The following is a 17,437-nucleotide window of genomic DNA, read 5'->3' as shown; positions in this document are numbered from 1 at the left end:
GTTTTTCATTAATTAACTGGGTAACTCTATTCTTTTTTAGTAATGGATTGCTATTCTTTTTAATTAATGGATTGAGTCCCTTGGATTCTGGTTTGAAAAAAATAGCAATATCAAGCAACAGAGATATCTACTGCACCTATCTTCACTGTGTCATCTTCTAATGGCACTATCACACCTCAGCTAATATGTATATCTGCTAAGCAGTTTTTTCTTTCGTTTTTGGTCTTAACACAATTTGCATGTACAAGTAGGCATGCTTTATTGCAAACTTTGGCAAGAATGGTAATACCAAATCTGTACATATCCCTGTCAAGGGGGGAAAAAAATCTGTATGTGACCTATCTATGTGATAGCCTTCTTTTATATTCCCTTTGATACATAATAAGTGTCCTTACTTATTATTGGATCGGAGGGAGTACAAATTTGCAGCCTTCCAATATTGATAAATTTGTACATATCCTATCAATGTGATAGATAACTTCTGCTATACAAATTCAACAGCTTTCCCAATTTGATGAATCTGGACTCTTGAGTATTTAATTCAAGAGAACAACTCCTTGTTCTTTAGTCCACAAGATGATAGTACCTTGACAATCCACATATCCAGATTATGTAACTTCGTCAGTAAAATGAAAAATGAAGGGAAAAGGCTGAAAACACGATGGTACGTATACTTACATCTATTTTAGCTTCAACAGACTAAGTAGAGCAACAAAACGGAAGAGTACACCATTAAGCATCATGATGCCGATGCATAGAGCAAAGAAATTGATATCATAATTGCCTTTTAGCAGTGCTCCACATCGAGTAATCAGCCATACACCAGAATAACTGAAGGGTAGAATGTGTGTTAGGAAAAGCGCAAAAGGGGTTAAGTTTGATCTTCATCAGGTCCTGATTAAGGAAATAGAAAAAACTAACTTTTTTGCTCCTGCAATAATGAAAGCTTCTAATGTCCACTTGGGATAGCACAATTCTTTAATAAATTGTGGAAATTTTGGGTCAGTACCCACCAGGACCAGTACCACAGGTAGTAACGCAGAACACTGCAAGAAAAAGTTCATTAAGTCAAATCACTTTTTTCTAATTTGGAGTTCCTATATCATGACAAACTTTTTGGCGATGTACTACTTACCAACTGAGCTAATCCTAGCTCAAACCAAATTGCAAGAGTATAACCTATGCCAGTTACACAGTAAACCAATGCAAACAAGACTAAATAATTGTCTCGAAGTGTGGACCGTGGATTGTTGAAGAAGTAAAATGTCGAGAGGAAGACAATTGGTTTGACCACTGTGTTGAAATGATCAATTGTATCTCTTGCAAGGAAGTAAGCGACGGAGCTCATGCCAGATTCTCTCTCCCTCCAATATTGCAATCTTTCTGGTGAGAATGATCTCAGTGCTGCAAGCTGGCACAACAATGCTGTACAAAGCAAACAAAAGTCAGCAAGAACGGTATAGTAACTTTTTTAGAACAGTCTCCTTAAAAAGACATATATGGAACAGTGTCAGTGTAGTTTTGTTCTACGGTACATACTTTTCCATGACAAAAGGAAAAGTTAAAATATGATTCTTTTTTCCTTTTTATGGAACATGTGAAAGGCTGTATAGTGTATCTGTAGTTACTTGATAATTTGATATAGCTAAAAAGACCTAACAACAGAACGTTTTAAAAATGGAGAAGCACACAGCCCACATAGGCATAGAAAGAAGCAACATCTACACAAACAAGATCAAATTAGAGTCAAGTACACCCGTGGTCCTCACGCCTGCCCCATGTTCTTAAGTAGATCCTCTAACTTCAAATTGTACATGTAGCTCTCTAATCTAGTTCAACTAGGTCATTTCTGGTCCCAAATCATCCATGTGGACTGTGCACAATTGCAAAGAGCCCTATGTCCCCAAATTACTAATCTCTATTTCCCTGGACAGCTCAACTATTATTTGTGGGAGTTCGGTGGTGCAGGAGGGATTTGAGCAATGTCTGTGTGTGGGTGAGGCTCGAGGGCAGCATCCCCACCGGCTACCGCCTGAATTCACAGGAACTCCACTTTGGTTTTGAACTTCCAAGATAGAGTACTTCAGGAGGAACGAAGAATGATGACCAAGATAGAGTAATTCAGGGAGGAACGAAGAATGAGTGACCCACAATACTAAAGAAGTTCATTGCAATTGTGCAGCCATGTTAGAGCCGACATCGGCACAGTCAGCCTTGCTGGAAGGTTTGGGGCTTGAACACCGCTGGTGGCCTGGGTCGAATTATGCCCCCAGAACATAGTATAGGATGCTGACTTACAAAATAGTAAGAAGCAACCTAGTAATGTCCATTACAGGAACATAGTATTTCATCTTCTGCCTTTTTTTGTGCTTCTTTCTGGTTTAGGAGTTAGGACATTGCAAAATAATATAGGATGCTGACTTACAAACTGCAATTATGGTATACCCATAAGAAGCTACACCGAGTGTATCATCATTAACTTTTGTGATGGTTCCAATGCATATGCCAGCAATACACAGTATTATGTAATCAACAGCCTGTTGTGTAGCTTCACGTAGACGTTGCTTAGCTACCCTGAAAACATAATTTTGGCAATGCAGTTATAAACTGATTCATTAAAGCAAATAAGAGAAATTAAGGAAATCGACTTACCTTCCTAAATAGTACTTGTATTGTGCAAGTGCACCGGGTGTTTTCCTATCCAGCAAGTTTGCTTGTCTCATATTTTGTTGCACAGAATCTGTACTCTCTGACTGTTCTACAGAAGATAGTTCTCTAGAAATGGATCCGACATTATATAACTCATGAATCATATTGATCTCTTCAAAATTCTTGCGCATATCTTCTGGAACTTCATATCCATTATGTAGAATCCAAAGAAGCGGCAGATCTTTAGGAGTTACATGTCCCCTCATTTTTGTCTTTACTATTCCCTCTAAGATGTCAATATAATAGTCTGGAGGATTCTCACGGTCAGGAACCTTAATCCCCAGGCCTGAGAAGTAATTTTCAACTTCACGTATAGGCCCATGGTAAGCAATAAGGCCACCTCTCGCCAAAAGAACAAAGTCATCAAACATGTCGAACAATGTATAGCTGTGTAAAAATTAAAAAATGTGAGATCCAGGTTCATATTTTAATAAAGTAAACAAAATGTGTAAATAAAATTATTTTTAGTACACAAGGATAAATTAGTGCTAGACTAATAATCTTTACAACATCATACATTAAAGTGAGCAGTGAGCATTACTATGCATGTCGATGAAAATCTTTTTAGCAAATATTGCAACAAATTGACAAGTGACCCTGGAAATGCAATGCTGTATTGGACTGATCATTGGTTGTTACAAATTTTGCAAGAAACTTTTGCATATGAGCTAAGTCAATTCCAATGCATCAATACACAAAGTTTCTTGTGTTTTCCCGGACAAAAAATCAACCAAAGATTAGACAAGAAAGATACTGTCTAAAAGGAGATGAAAGCATGATCCAAATTTGCAGGGAAACCTTGGTTGGTGAATCACTGCACACACGTTAACGCCTTGGGATGCTTCATGACGAAGAGCTCTTAAAAGTTGCTGAGAGGAGGCACTGTCTAAGCCTGTTGTTGGCTCGTCTAATATCAGAAGAGATGGTTCCATAACCATTTCAATCCCAACATTTACGCGCTTCCTTTGTCCACCAGAAATACCCCGCTTCTCCACTGTCCCAACAAGAGAATTTCTGATTTCTTGGAGACCTAGTGACCCTATAACTCGTTCAAGAACTAGAACCTTATCAGCTTTTGACATGCCTTTGCTTAATCTGTTTCGCAAAACAACAGTGACTGTTAAGGAGGAAACCATTTGGTTTATGAAAATATAACAAGAATATCAGCAAAACAATTGCTTAAACCAATTATGTGATATCATTTTTGTTTTGGCAAGCACACCAAAGAACATACAAACTAATATTAGCTCTGCCATATAAGAGGTAAGATTAATTTATGTATTTGAAAGAAAATATGGAAAAGAGAAAGTTAAATAGATGCTGGTGTTCCATCTTTATTATCAAATTCTACTGTATCTGAAAAAATGAACATTGTATACAGTATTATTGTGGAGGAGACATGAAGAATAACACTGACGAACTTTGCACATCAGTATATCTCTGTGTGTCAACACGTGCAATGCTACATTGTTGATTTAGTGAACGGAAAAAAGAATGATTAGGAATGCAAACAAACTGCATGCTTGTGAGGTATCTAATACCTGCAGCATCCACTAAACCACAGATTTTCCTCAACCGTCAGGTTCCCATGGACAATATCATCTTGGGGCACAAAACCAATTATCTTCTTATATGACTGCATCGATCCAGATTTTCCATTTATAAGGACTAACCCATCCTTCTTATATCCTGATGTCTTACCTAGTACAGCATTCAGAAACGTAGTCTTTCCTGCTCCAGAAGGACCCATGATAGCTGTTAACCTACCTGGTGAAAGTTTTCCTGTAACAGATTGCAGAAGTTTCTTTTTTCTGATGGATAGTGTCAGACCTTTGAAAGCCACCTCAAACATTGGCCTCTGTGGTCTATTTTCAGCAGCTAGAGACACTATTCCAGAGAGTGTTAATTTGTCTTTATCTAGCTGGAGAGCTTGTTCCTTATCAATCTGACTATATGCACGCCTGAACCTTTCAGTGCGGACATTAAGCTTTTTGCGATTTTTTGATCTCTGAGCATTACCTTCCGTAGCATGCAGTATCTCATCAGATGATGTAGCTAATTGACCAGGTGTATCATAAGGCTCAAACATTCCCAGCTCATGCCTTAGTACAACTTCTTTTGCAGATTTCCATCTTTGACGTGCTGTTGCTGATTCTTGTGCAATTTGTGCAGCCTTTTTACGAGAGTTGAATGACATTTTAGCTCGAATTGCAATGAATTGATCATAGCAGTTGTACACCAGTACTAAAGCAACACTTAAGACAACCTGCCAAAACAAGATCACAAGTAAATAAAACTTCTACTAAAACTATATTAAACAGTGTGGAGAAGATGTTTGGTTCTAAGTAAATAGGTATTGATGACTTAGATGCTCCCATTTAATTTGCGTGGTTTTCTATGAAAAATGACTTCTGAGAGAAACTAGGATACTTGATAAACATAATTTTTTCAGAAATCTGTACTATCAAGTAATGGATCATATTTACACAAAAAGAAACAAGACTTATGTTGGTGATGCATTAGTATTACATGCAAATCTCAGTATCTAACCAGACAACAAATTGATAAACCAAAAGGTATGAGTTAGCACTACAAAATGAAGTTGTTCTGCAGTACAACAGAATTTTTTAGGACTTTATATATGTTCTGTGAACCAGTTGAAATAAGTGCTTTGGTCTAGAAAGTTGGCAAAATATACTGCTTACAATTAATGTACCACCAAATACAGCGATATCTTCTTTTGTTGAATTACCCTTGCACCGGCTTCTCCAAATACACTCTGCAAAATGATATGAAATTGTTGATATCCAAAGAATAGATAATAGCAATTGTGAACTTGTGCAGCTTGTTTTTTTTTTTTTACTGGATCTTGTGCAGCTTGTTATAAAATATTGTAACATAAATCCCTACAGAGAACTTTGACCCAATCAAATGCTCTAAGATTAGCCTATAAGCAAAGAGGTACGATTGGTGAGGGATTTCAAGAAATTATTCGACTTCAGAAGAAAAGTCAAGTGTTACAATCATGTATGGAGCTTGGAGATCATATAAAAGTTAAACTAGAAAGCACTGGTTATTTGTTAAGTAATAGTAGTAACTCTAACTCATGCTTCCCAATGAAGGTAGTTCCGAGAACAAGAGATGCATACTATTTTCATCAGTGGAACCTTTCCGGCAATAGGATCTGAAAATAAAACGTTTTTTATGAATAATCAAGACAACAGCACATTAAAAAGAATGTAGATGGTGGCATGCAATGAAGAAAATGCAAATGCAGTACCCCTTGCTACAATTAAATTTCTGGGTAGTGGTTGGGCAGTGGTGCCCTGGAGGGCAGAAGACATCATTAGTAGTAAGCACATCCGCCCAAGAATCTGCACTGCCACATGTATGGTTAACTCCTGGAGTTATTTGGTAAGAATACCTGACATTTTTTGAAACAAAGAAACAGTCATGTGATATGGAACTCTTATGAAGAGTATTACATTGTAAATAAAGCATCGCCAGTGTAAGTTGTTCTTACGGATCACAAAGATTAGTAGTTTCGTTCAATGTCCCAATAGGACAATAAGCACCCAAGGGACAAGCTGGAATAAAAAAGAACTAATTTAGAGCAAGTAAGAAGAAATATATGTGAATGCAATAGGAATAAATAATAGGAAAAAGAAATTATAAAAGGACAGGTACTCTTGAGAAAAGTTAACAAGTTCAGAAAACCTTTCTATCTATACTCGTAAACCCCAATAAATCCTATCATGTAATGGTAAAACATACTACTTCTGTGCATGAAAACATTTTGAAGGACTCTTTGCCACATTTGGCACAACAATTTTCCTAGTAACATTTTACAATGACTGAATGCATAGGGCGCTGCTGGATTTAATAATGTTGGTTTCATGCAAAATTAATTTAATCTGTGGGATTGTTCAGAAAGACACACTTACGCAACATGCAGGTCAGGCCACGAGGGCAGAAGAAACCTGGACAGCATGGTCTGCAATTCTCTGCTCTGGACGGAATCGATCCTTCAAATGAATTGTCATCCAGTGTCGAGCAAGCCCAGCCAGGTTGGCACCCAGATGGCCATGAGTTCTGGTTGCAGTTCCTACTAATCCTTGCAATGCGCTTGCTACCTAGGCTGCTAAGGTATAACTCTGTTTCCTTTTTGTTGCACAGCATTCTAACCATTTGCCCTGCATATCCAACAAACTTTTTTGTTAAATATTCATGGGACATTGCTTCAATAAAACAAACATGTAGGCATGTATTTCAATTCTATCTCTAGACGCTGCAGTATCTTACAGAAAGAGTCAGGATTGATTGAAACAGGTATGAGATAAATAGACAAGAGGATATCATACTTCTGTAGTTATAGTTAGTACTAGTTCAGAAGGAAAAAAAAAATCCAGTGGTCCAACCTAAAAAATGCAGTTACAATATAGCTATAAACCAACTCAAAATTCTCAGATTCATTTCCATGTAGGATTGAAAGAAGTTGTCTGCGGTATCTACCAACTGCTGATAAAAACTTCCTGTATCATGGGTGCCCTACTCCAAATTCTTTGGAGAAAGATCAGTCAACCATTGTAATAGCCCATTTAATGACTTAATCACTATTTGTTCACAAAAAATTAACTTCATCATCACTCAATCTTGAGAAACCTATTGGCTGAACCCAACATCTATCTGCCAGACTATGGGATTTGCAACTCCGGGAGAAGTTCCAACCAGAAAAAGGGCAGCTCACATTTATGGGATCACCTGTACAGCAGTGACTGCTTTTTATCCGAAAATTGCAGTCGGCGCCGCGCCGTCCTCTCCCGTCTCTGACCACCGCCTTCCGCCTCTAGACGGACTAAAACCCGCAAGCTACAACCCCCTCAACTCAAGCATTGACCCCCAGAACTCCTCCTTCTGTGAATCCTAAATCCTATACAGCCGCATTGATCTACTACCAAGTACCATCGCTTCCACCACATATCTAGGAATGACTTGGCGAGTTTACCGCGGCTTGCGAGGAGCCCCCGCTCGCGCTGCTCTTGATCACGACCATGGCGCGGTTGGCGAAGGGGCCAGCCCGCCTGGACCCGAGCGCCCCCATCCTACCCCCGTGCCCGCCAGCCTCTGCAGGGCATCGATGCCGTTGGATTGGCGTCGACGCTGGCATTGGGGTGACACCGTGACAGGAGCCGGTGTGCAGTACGTGAGGTTTTCTTTTTTGAGGTCAAGGAATACGATTTTGCTATATGTTCGCCCGATGATTTAACTTAGCATACGTCGATTGCTCAACCATCGGATTTTTTTTATTTAAGACTCAGAAGAGAAGAAGGGGGAAAATAGCAGAAATGACATCATATGATGCATAATTTCATCCACTCTCGCACATAGTCAAGCTGCCGTGAGCCCTGGCTTGTTCAGTGCCACCCAACTTTGTCATAGTTGATGAATTAACTAATATTAATGGTAACATGAGTTCTATACCTAAAAATTATTCTATATCTTTAGAAACTTCAGATATTTTATTTTTAGTACTTTCTCCGTTCAACAAAGGATGTCTTAAATTTGATTAAATTTGAATGCATCTATACACTAAGTAATGTATAGATACATCTAAATTTTGACAAACTTGAGACATTTTTTGTTGGACAGAAAAAGTATAACTTTTGTGATACACCACAGCAATCGAGGAACACGCGTACGTAGGTCTTGTATACAGAAATGGAGATGGTATCAAATATTTCACGCTTGCTGTTGTGTTTGTGTCCTGGCTTCACCATTAGGGCTTAGGGTTTATATTGCATTTGAAGGATAAGATCCCAAGAGAAGTGGGAAAAGTCAATACAGTTTCGGTTCGAGAATAAAAGAATATACCTTTTGTTAACTGTTAAATTTCGTAAAGTTCAACCAACATTAACTGTTGTTCTCGCTACATTTTGGAACGGCGGCAGTGGTGGTCAATTTCACGTCCTACAACGAAATCATTCTTTGTAATCTCTGGAATTGTTTGAAATGTATAAAATCCATGGTTTTAAAATAGCCCGCTATTTCCTCGCTATAGTATATCTGAAGACCCGGCGCTACGTTTAAACAATTTTTCTCGCTATGTCGTTACTCTCGCTAGTAGTATGCAAAATGGCATTAGACGCTATTTGCTATAGCGTCGCTAAATAATTTAGCGTACAAAATCCAAATAGTACCACGTCGGACTAAAGACTAGGATCAAAATCTCTCAGTCTCACTCTCTCAGACATAACCGGCTCCACCATGAGAGGGGAGCGGCAGATCCTCCAGCTCGTGACCGGTAGCGGTGACGACGCCTCCTTCCTCCAGGTCGCAACAGGTCGCCTTTCCTTCAGCTCACGACCAGCGACGACTCCTCCCGTGCTTCAATTATGCCTCGTGTATTTGTTTATGTCATGGATTTTGGTCTTGTAAATTATTGAAGAATTTTCTAGTACATTATTATACTAAAACGTTTAATTTTGGGCAATATTTGGTTCTTTCTTCTTTGCAAAATGCTATTTGAAATAGCGTGCCTACAGCATCTCGAGACGCTAAATGTCACGTTTAAAACCACAATAAAATCCCAAGGATAAGACCCTTTGCACGTGCTACAGCGAAATCCTTTTTTCTCAGTCTCCGGCAGCCGATCGTGCAGGAGCAGAATTAGACCTCACGAGCATAGTGCATAAGACCAAAACCATGTGTGGCTGTTGAGTGTTGACCTAGTCCTAGCTAGAAAGGAGACTTGACTGTCTGACGAACATAGCTAGCCGACCGAATTATTCAACTTGGTTGACAAAGAGAATACCGCAAGAAAAGATAGCGGAGTAGTACATCACAAATTATAGATCGTATTTTTTACCTGTGGTCTGCTCATCGCAGTCCGAGATGAAGGCCGGGTCGGCGGTGAAGTTGAACGTCTGGTTGAACTCATGCCTCCTGCGAAAATTCCTCGTTTCTCAATTTCCGCTCACCAGGATCGACACAAGCTTTAATAATTCCAAAAAACAGAGAAAAGAGTACCGGAATCGGGCGGGGGCGGGATTACATACACGTTGGTCATGCAGAAGCCGTACTTGCTCTGCACCTCGTCGGTGAGGTCGCGGCTGACTGTGTTGATCCTGGCGAACACCTCCTCCGGGGAGGCGGTCGCCGGCGGCAGCGCGACGGCGCCATCGCCACCGCCCTGCTGGCCTCGCCCGCCGGCCGAGAGCAGCAGGAGCACGAGGAGGGACAGCACGGCGGGGAGCATGGGATGGGATTGATCGTGCGTCGAGGAGCTAGTCGGGCATGCGCGAAGTGGTCGGGGTCGGCGAAGGGGGAAAAGAAAGGAAGAAACAACACTACGCAGCTGAACGTGTAATTTGCTTAGTTGCTGCCGGGAAAGGGTTACGTGAAAGACCGCTGCCGGCAGGGCGACATGGTCAGAGTCTCGGCGCGAACCGCGAAGGCACGCGCCAAGTTCCTGTCAGCGATTCCACGTACGCCGCCGTTTGACCTGACCTGGCCGTGTGTGTTGGGAAGTCGGAACCGAAGGTGGTGTAACCATTTTTAGTACTAATACACGAAACAGCACAAAAGTGAACTACGGGAATGAACAACTAGGAGTTCGGAGGCCCATCACAACGTGGAAGTCAAAAGAACAAACAAGCATGGCACGCAGAAAGCCTATATCACCACAGCGTGCGGGGGAGCATCGTCTCCCGTCCCTCTGTCCGTTCCACGAGGCCGCCAGTTATCTCTTATCTTCCTGATGAAATCAGCCCATATCTTCTGGGCCGAATTTAGTTTGAAACTCAGCTTTTGTGACCTGGTTATTGGAATTTAAATATTATATTTGTGCTTAGTTGGATGAGTGAGAAGTAGAAGTGGACTGTAAACTAACAGCCAGCTACAGCAGCATGAGCTCCTAGGCAATTCGTGAGAGTGAAATATGAGTCCAAATTTAATAAAATACAATATATTATAGATAACTATTATACGTGCTAGCTATTAGATGTGCTATAAAAAGCTTATAGCCAACAGAACGGCTGGCTATTACTGTTACCCTTGCTCTAAACTGAATAAATTTGTCCCAAAAAAGACCGTACAACTTCCCATGCGTAATGTGGCAATTTTATTAGGTTTTGTAATTACAGTACAGATTAGTGCTTAAACTTACATTTTGAAAACTGAAAAATGGTATTATTGTTTAAACGTCTTTTTTTTATGGCCATGGATCGGTCCATGAGAAACGATTTCTCAATCAACAATAGGACATGTACCGCTCTGCTTGATCATCTTCTCCGGACTTGATCCATATTTGAAGCTCTACGTGTCTAGTTAGTTACGTACAACCTTGCATTAGCAATTCCCTTTTTTAATGTTTTTTTTGTGAGAACCGTTTTTTTAATGATTGGAGATTATAATTTTGAAGAATATAAAACTGCTGGTTTGTGATTTAATTAAGTGAAAGAAAAGGAAAACTAAGGTCAAACCGAAGGCTCGATCATATACATATATGATCATATCTTGTCCCCTACAGGGGGCGCCATAGCTTGAGCTGTGTAAAAAGACATCGCAGGACCTTTTATCTGTTGACAAGTGTGCTCCACAAAAAAAAAATCTAGCAACGATCGCTAATTTAATAGCACGAGCGAAATAAACAACCCGCTTGCTCATAATTTAACTACTCGTGGTATCACTAGGACAGATCCCCTGGGCTGGAAGAGACAGAGTCACAGAGTTGACAAGGACGGGGAGGCAGGCAGCTGCTTTGTGGAGACACAGCTAAAAAATAGCGGCAACTGCTTGATGCCGCAGCTTATGTGAGAAATTCCGGGTGAGCTTGCGAGGGTTGCGAACTGCTCTCACCAACCACATGGCATGCCCTGCCGATGCAAGAAGAGAGCCGTTGACACTTTCAATATTGTACTGCTCTCCTAGTATAACTTCGAAAATAAATTGTATTCCGTACTACTACTAATAGTACCAGTAGTACTAGTTTTTCCAAAGCAACAGTAAACTAATTTATCTAGCTACTACTGATATAAACATCTCAGATAACGCCAAGACGGTGCACAATGACGGACAGCATCATGCAGACCATTGCCGTGTTTGAATGGCTAGTTTTTTTTTACTTATTAAATTAGCGTGGTAAATAAGCGATCAAGTCTTACTTTGGTAATACTAGGAAGCGTATCTCGAAAAATTATGGCCATCTACGATTTTCGAAATATATGATGGCCCATGCATTGTTGGAAAACATTAGTCATAAGAAAATTAAAATTGAAGAGAAAAATAGACATGCAAAAGGCACAATAAATGCAAAAGGATGTTCACTAGTGTATCCAAGAAAATCCTGTATATGCATGGACTTTCACGATAACGTGGATGAAGGAAAATAAGAGAAAAATACTTAGCGGGATGGATACTAGGATGTCATGTCACCCCACTTTTGCAGGTTTTGGAGGCAGACCCGTTCAAGAACACCTAACATGAGCAAATAGAGTAGAAGAAGCATTGCAAAATGTTCCGGATAGAAGATCAGAAAGTCGTCGATGAGCAGCAGTAATGCACAAGTGCAAAAGTCGCTGGAACCAAATGTGAAACAGTGCTACCTTGACTCGGTTGCTAGCAGTCATAATTGTAGTCCTGACTCCTGCTGCAACTACCAACAAGAAGCTAGTAGTAGCTCACCATTGTGCCAACATTTTCGTTCTCGTTTGCTACGATCCATCAAGGCGCCAATGACTAAATGGATAAAATCACGAGGTTATTTCAGAAAACAGGATGAGTACGAAAGTTTTTTTTTTGAGGAGCAAAGACAATATGCTGACCATGAATTATATTAAGAAAATAGTGTATATTCAGACTTCAAAGCGTCCGAGCCTTTTTCTTTTTGTTCTGTGCCAGACATGATTGAGCTCTTCAGTAAAGATTTTCCTGCAACGGTATAAACTAGCTTGAACATTATTGAAGATATAGTCATTTCGAGTCTTCTAAATACTCCAAGCAGCCAGGATTTGAATTTCCATATGGAAAAGCACATTAAGTATATCTTTGGGATGAGAGATGTTGTCATGTATGTCATCTTGAACTTGGAATTGAGTGGTCAGATAGTTCCAGCAGGCAGCAGCAAATGGGCATGTATAAAATAGGTGGTCTCTCGTCTCAATATCTCCATTTCCACACATGACACATGTGTAAGCAGGAAGATGAAATTGTCTTCTCTGGAGCATAGCTCTGGTGTTGAGTCTATCAATCAGAAGCAGCCAAAAGAAAATTTGTGTTTGAGCTGGCAGCGGGATGCCCAAATCCAATGAAAGCTGGCAGAGATGTCAATGTGCTCAATTTGGGCCTCATAGGCTTGGCAGGTATGAAAGATTTCTTACTCCAGATGTAAGTCCATTCATCATTTTCAGCAGAAGATGTGCAGTTCTGAATGAATTCATTTAGCTGAATAAACTGCTCATAAGCAGCAGTAGACAAAGTCAGGTGGAAGTGACATGTGAGATCATCAGTTCTGATCATATCATAAGCGGTGATGTTTGGATTTGCAGCAAATGAGAAAAGGTGAGGCCACTGTTGTTGTAAACAAACATTGTTCAAATTGTCTCTCCAGAAGAGAATAGATTTGTCACTATGAGGGTTGCAGACAACCAAACTTTTGTAAGTGTCCACAAGCTTGATAACATCTTTCCACCGGAAGGATGCATTTTATGGCTTGTTGTGGTGGCATGCCATCTTGGTAGTAAAGTTTCTAGATAAGATAAACCCATGGTGTGTCATTTAATTTATGCAGATTCTTCGTCAGAAGTGCATTATTGTGGAGGTTCAAATTGTGAACACCAACACCACCTTCTGCTTTTTTAGGTCCATAGAAGTACGAAAGTTTCTTCTCCTCGACATCCTGTAGGAGTATGTATGTCCACAGATGCACACTGGCCGGTAGCCGCCCGCACCGATCCTTCCCCGGGAAGCGGCCGGCCTCGCATTTCCCACCTCTCCCCATCCGACCCCCTCACGTTTCTCTCGCGTCGCCTCGCGCCCTCGCCCACAAAGCAAAGCAGGCAAGCGACCAACCAAGCGGAAAAGGACAGCCCTGAGCGACTAACTCCCCCCATTGACCTGCGAGCTACGCAATTCAAACTAATCCAAATCCCGTACGCTGATCTTCCGTGCCGAGAGCCGGAAGCGGCCGCGCGTGCCTTCTTCTTCCTCATCCCGCGTGTACAGGCTCCGCTAGGTGGTCTGCCGGCCGGCCCGTCCCATGCCACCCAGGTGAGCACGAAACAACCCGCCCAGCTAGCGAAGAAAGCAAAGCTATCTTGAACCTTTTGATTTCTTGGGGTGGGAAGCGGCCGGGTACGGGAATATGGGATGTGGTTCGTTTGCTGGGGTTGGGTTTGGAGAAAAAGGTTGCGGGGGATTGGAATGGAAGGGAAGTACCGCGCCATTGAAACAATGATTCGCGGTTGGATTGGAAGATCTTCCCATCTTGTCATGGTCGATCGCCTCCATGGCCTTCGTTCCTCGTCCGTCCTTGTTTAGATTTGGTGGGTCTTTATATTGGTTTTATCTTTCTTTGAAAAGAGCTAACCTTTTGCTTCTTCGCAAACCTTTATTTTGAACTTTCTTGCGTAATGGGGAGGTATATTCTTGTCCTTTTGATTCCTTCGAGGTTTATTTCTCCTTCTGGAATAATGATACTTTTCTGCTGCTCTGTGTGGGAAAATTAATCTTGCCCACGATCTGTGCTCGGAAAGATACCAGAGTTTGCCTTTGGCGCCATCTGAAATTGACCAAGGGGAAAGGTTGCATCTTCTGACGCCGTATGGTTGTTGCAGAGCAAGGGAGTCGCCACCGCTGAGCAGAAGGGCGATGCCGTGCTTCCGGTTTGCGGGCTGGGAGAGGGAGCAGGGGAAGGAGGGGGGGGAAGAGCGGCAGGGGCCAGCACGCTCGCAGTCAGCGCGGTCCAACAGCAGCATATCGGGCTCGGAGTGCTGCTCGCTCAACGTGTCATCGGAGATCGGGGGCGAGTCATTCGGCCGGTACAGGCAGCTGTCGCTGTCGCAGCGGCCCGATACCCTCCGCGTTTTCACCTTCCAGGAGCTCAAGAGCGCTACCAGGAGCTTCAGCCGCGCGCTCATGATCGGCGAGGGTGGCTTTGGCTGCGTCTACCGCGGCACAATCCGAAGCACCCTCGAGCCGCGACGGAGCCTTGACGTAGCCATCAAGCAGCTCGGCCGCAAGGGTCTCCAGGTGCCATTCACCTCTCCTCCTTAAACAATGTTTGGAGCTACCTTCATACAACTGAAGTTTGAACATAGTATCACAGCTCATCCATGGTGATAACCACCGCTTTGATTCATCATCCAGGGGCAAAAGGAGTGGGTGACCGAGGTGAACTTTCTTGGTGTGGTGGATCATCCGAACCTGGTGAAGCTCATTGGCTACTGTGCCGAGGACGACGAGAGGGGGGTGCAGCTCCTCCTCGTGTACGAGTTCATGCCTCATGGCAGTCTAGCTGATCACCTGTCAACAAGGTCACCGAGGCCTGTTTCTTGGGGGATGAGGCTGAGAGTAGCACTTGACACTGCTCGTGGCCTGAAGTACCTGCACGAAGATTCCGAATTCAAGGTAGGCCTCACCATATTAGTGCGGATTCTGCACAGCACATTCATATGTTCTTCCGATTGCTGAAAATAAGATCACAATAACATGAGCCTTTTCCAAGTCATTTGCCATTTACCTTGTCCTGGTAAGGTGTTGATATCATCTGCAACGATGCAATGTTGTCCAGATAATATTCCGTGATCTGAAGCCTTCAAACATTCTGCTTGACGAGAACTGGAATGCAAAATTGTCTGACTTTGGCTTGGCTAGGCTGGGGCCACAAGAAGGAAGCCATGTTTCCACAGCGGTATGTAACAAGCAGCTCAGAGCTCATCTTCTTTGTCCGGCATCTTATGGCACTATTCTCAACCCCGCTGCACAATGCTAGCACATTGAATGATCAGTAGGTAGTCAGTAGCAAAACACCTTTTATGTAGAATAATTCATATTTTGTAATCCTTCCTTACCTTCCAGACCAGCGGTAAACCCAAACCCTGGAACGGTTATACTCCTTGGACACTTACGGATTTAGCAAGTAGTACAATTTAATCCTTTTGTGATCAAGAAACTGCCCCACGTACTTAGACACTTACGGACTTAGCAAGTACTTTCCAAACATTAATGATTTAATGGCCTTGAGAAAATAAGAATTTGATAATACCATCATCCTAGATAAGCAAGCAAAGGGTAGGCAGTTAGGCACTTTCAGCCAGTCAACCTGCTAGTGCAGAAAGACCGGTCAAAAAAGATAACTAACCCCTAGTTGGTTAAGTCAGTTAACTTTTCTGGCTGATTTCCAATTGTAGCATTTTATCACATGTGATGCTGAAATTTGAAGGAAAAAAAACAATGTCCTTTCTGTAAATTAATTAACCCTATACCTGAAATCTGTTAGCTAAGTGTAAATTCTCACTTTATATGGAATACCAAACAGGTCGTGGGGACTATCGGATATGCAGCTCCTGAGTACATCCATACAGGACGCCTCAGCAGCAAGAATGACATATGGAGTTTTGGTGTAGTGCTGTATGAGCTCCTCACAGGCCGGCGACCACTGGATCGGAACAGGCCGAGGGGCGAGCAGAACCTTGTAGAATGGGTGAAGCCCTACTCTTCCGATGCCAAGAAGTTTGAGACCATAATGGACCCGAGGCTCGAAGGAAAATACAGCTTGAAGTCTGCAGCTAGGCTTGCCTCATTGGCAAACAAGTGTCTGGTGCGCCATGCCAGGCATCGGCCTAAGATGAGTGAGGTACTGGAGATGGTGCAGAAGATCGTTGATAGCAGTGACCTCGGAACACCGGAGCATCCCCTGATAAACCATTCAAAAGAATTGGCAAGTGATGAGAAGAAAAGGAAAGGCCTTAATCTGAAGAGGAGAATAGCTGATATTAAGGCTGGAGAAGGAAGATGGTTTACATGGCAGAAGTGGACACCCAAGCTTGTGAGAACACAATGACAAACAATATCACTGGCGTTCCTTGCATACTACTTTAACATGCATAGTTATTATCAGCAAAAACAGTAACGGCTGAACTGTCACCTGAGTTGTCGTTTACCATAAATCAGAGAACATGGTGACTGAAAAGAATCGATTAAGAGATGCCCGATGCTATCACCACTAAATAATGGATATGCCTGGATTTGTGGGTCACACACAGGCAGTCTCTATATAGTTGGAGGTTCCATATTTAGCTGGAAAATCAAAACTCAAATAGTCCTCTTTTTAGCAGAAACCATATCGTACAGTCTAACTTGGTTTTTGGCTTTTTGCTGAGTGAATTTTGAGTTGTATCAAGTGCAAAAATAAGAACTTTCAGGCAATCCGTGTAGCTATCGGTTACCTAATTTGCTAGATTTGCACTCTGCGTATATCCTTCTGTAGAAATTTATTATTGATACGACTGATATGCAAAGTTCTTTTTTTTTGCGCTGGATGCAAAGTTCTTTTCTTTCTGTACTAGATCAATGGATGGCAGAATTTGCTAATGTAGGTCCATATGAATAGAATCAAAGTGTTATAGCTTTTACTAAGTTAAATTGACAATATGAAGAGAGGTCTTTGTAAAAGAAGAAAGAAAAGGAGAAAATGTGAACAAAAGGGTGGCTGCTCAGGCCATGTTATTTG

At 41.8% G+C, this 17,437-nt stretch overlaps 2 protein-coding genes across 4 annotated transcripts; one reads left to right on the top strand and one right to left on the bottom strand.

The window, feature by feature from the left end:
* Positions 1 to 234: 234 nt before the first annotated feature.
* LOC100828904 (ABC transporter G family member 25) lies at positions 235 to 10,080 on the bottom strand. Of its 2 annotated transcripts, none has more exons than XM_010236466.3 (15): positions 9,765 to 10,080; positions 9,575 to 9,651; positions 6,654 to 6,902; positions 6,233 to 6,296; positions 5,990 to 6,133; positions 5,859 to 5,893; positions 5,415 to 5,488; positions 4,251 to 4,975; positions 3,508 to 3,804; positions 2,653 to 3,096; positions 2,426 to 2,574; positions 1,136 to 1,425; positions 922 to 1,046; positions 679 to 831; positions 235 to 586 (listed from the first exon to the last, which is right to left on the bottom strand). In XM_010236466.3, the coding sequence occupies exons 1-14, from the start codon at positions 9,962 to 9,964 to the stop codon at positions 681 to 683; spliced, it is 3,024 nt and encodes a 1,007-aa protein (XP_010234768.1). In that variant the 5' UTR covers positions 9,965 to 10,080; the 3' UTR covers positions 235 to 586; positions 679 to 680. The 2 variants fall into 2 exon arrangements, with proteins under 2 accessions (XP_010234768.1, XP_024318184.1); XM_024462416.1 differs by having other exon boundaries at positions 9,736 to 9,866.
* Positions 10,081 to 13,658: 3,578 nt separating this feature from the next.
* Positions 13,659 to 17,238, top strand: LOC100841959 (serine/threonine-protein kinase PCRK1). Of its 2 annotated transcripts, none has more exons than XM_003573931.4 (5): positions 13,659 to 13,974; positions 14,541 to 14,955; positions 15,073 to 15,333; positions 15,497 to 15,616; positions 16,244 to 17,238. In XM_003573931.4, exons 1-5 carry the CDS (start codon positions 13,964 to 13,966, stop codon positions 16,766 to 16,768), a joined length of 1,332 nt encoding a protein of 443 aa, XP_003573979.2. In that variant the 5' UTR covers positions 13,659 to 13,963; the 3' UTR covers positions 16,769 to 17,238. The 2 variants fall into 2 exon arrangements, with proteins under 2 accessions (XP_003573979.2, XP_024317603.1); XM_024461835.1 differs by lacking the exon at positions 13,659 to 13,974 and adding an exon at positions 14,096 to 14,249.
* The last annotated feature ends 199 nt before the right edge of the window (positions 17,239 to 17,437 follow it).

The sequence above is a fragment of the Brachypodium distachyon genome, chromosome 3 (assembly GCF_000005505.3).
Source record: "Brachypodium distachyon strain Bd21 chromosome 3, Brachypodium_distachyon_v3.0, whole genome shotgun sequence".
In the NCBI taxonomy this organism is placed as follows: Eukaryota; Viridiplantae; Streptophyta; class Magnoliopsida; order Poales; family Poaceae; genus Brachypodium; species Brachypodium distachyon.
The sequence above is the reverse complement of the archived record's forward strand: the minus strand, read 5'-3'. Positions and strand labels throughout refer to the sequence as shown.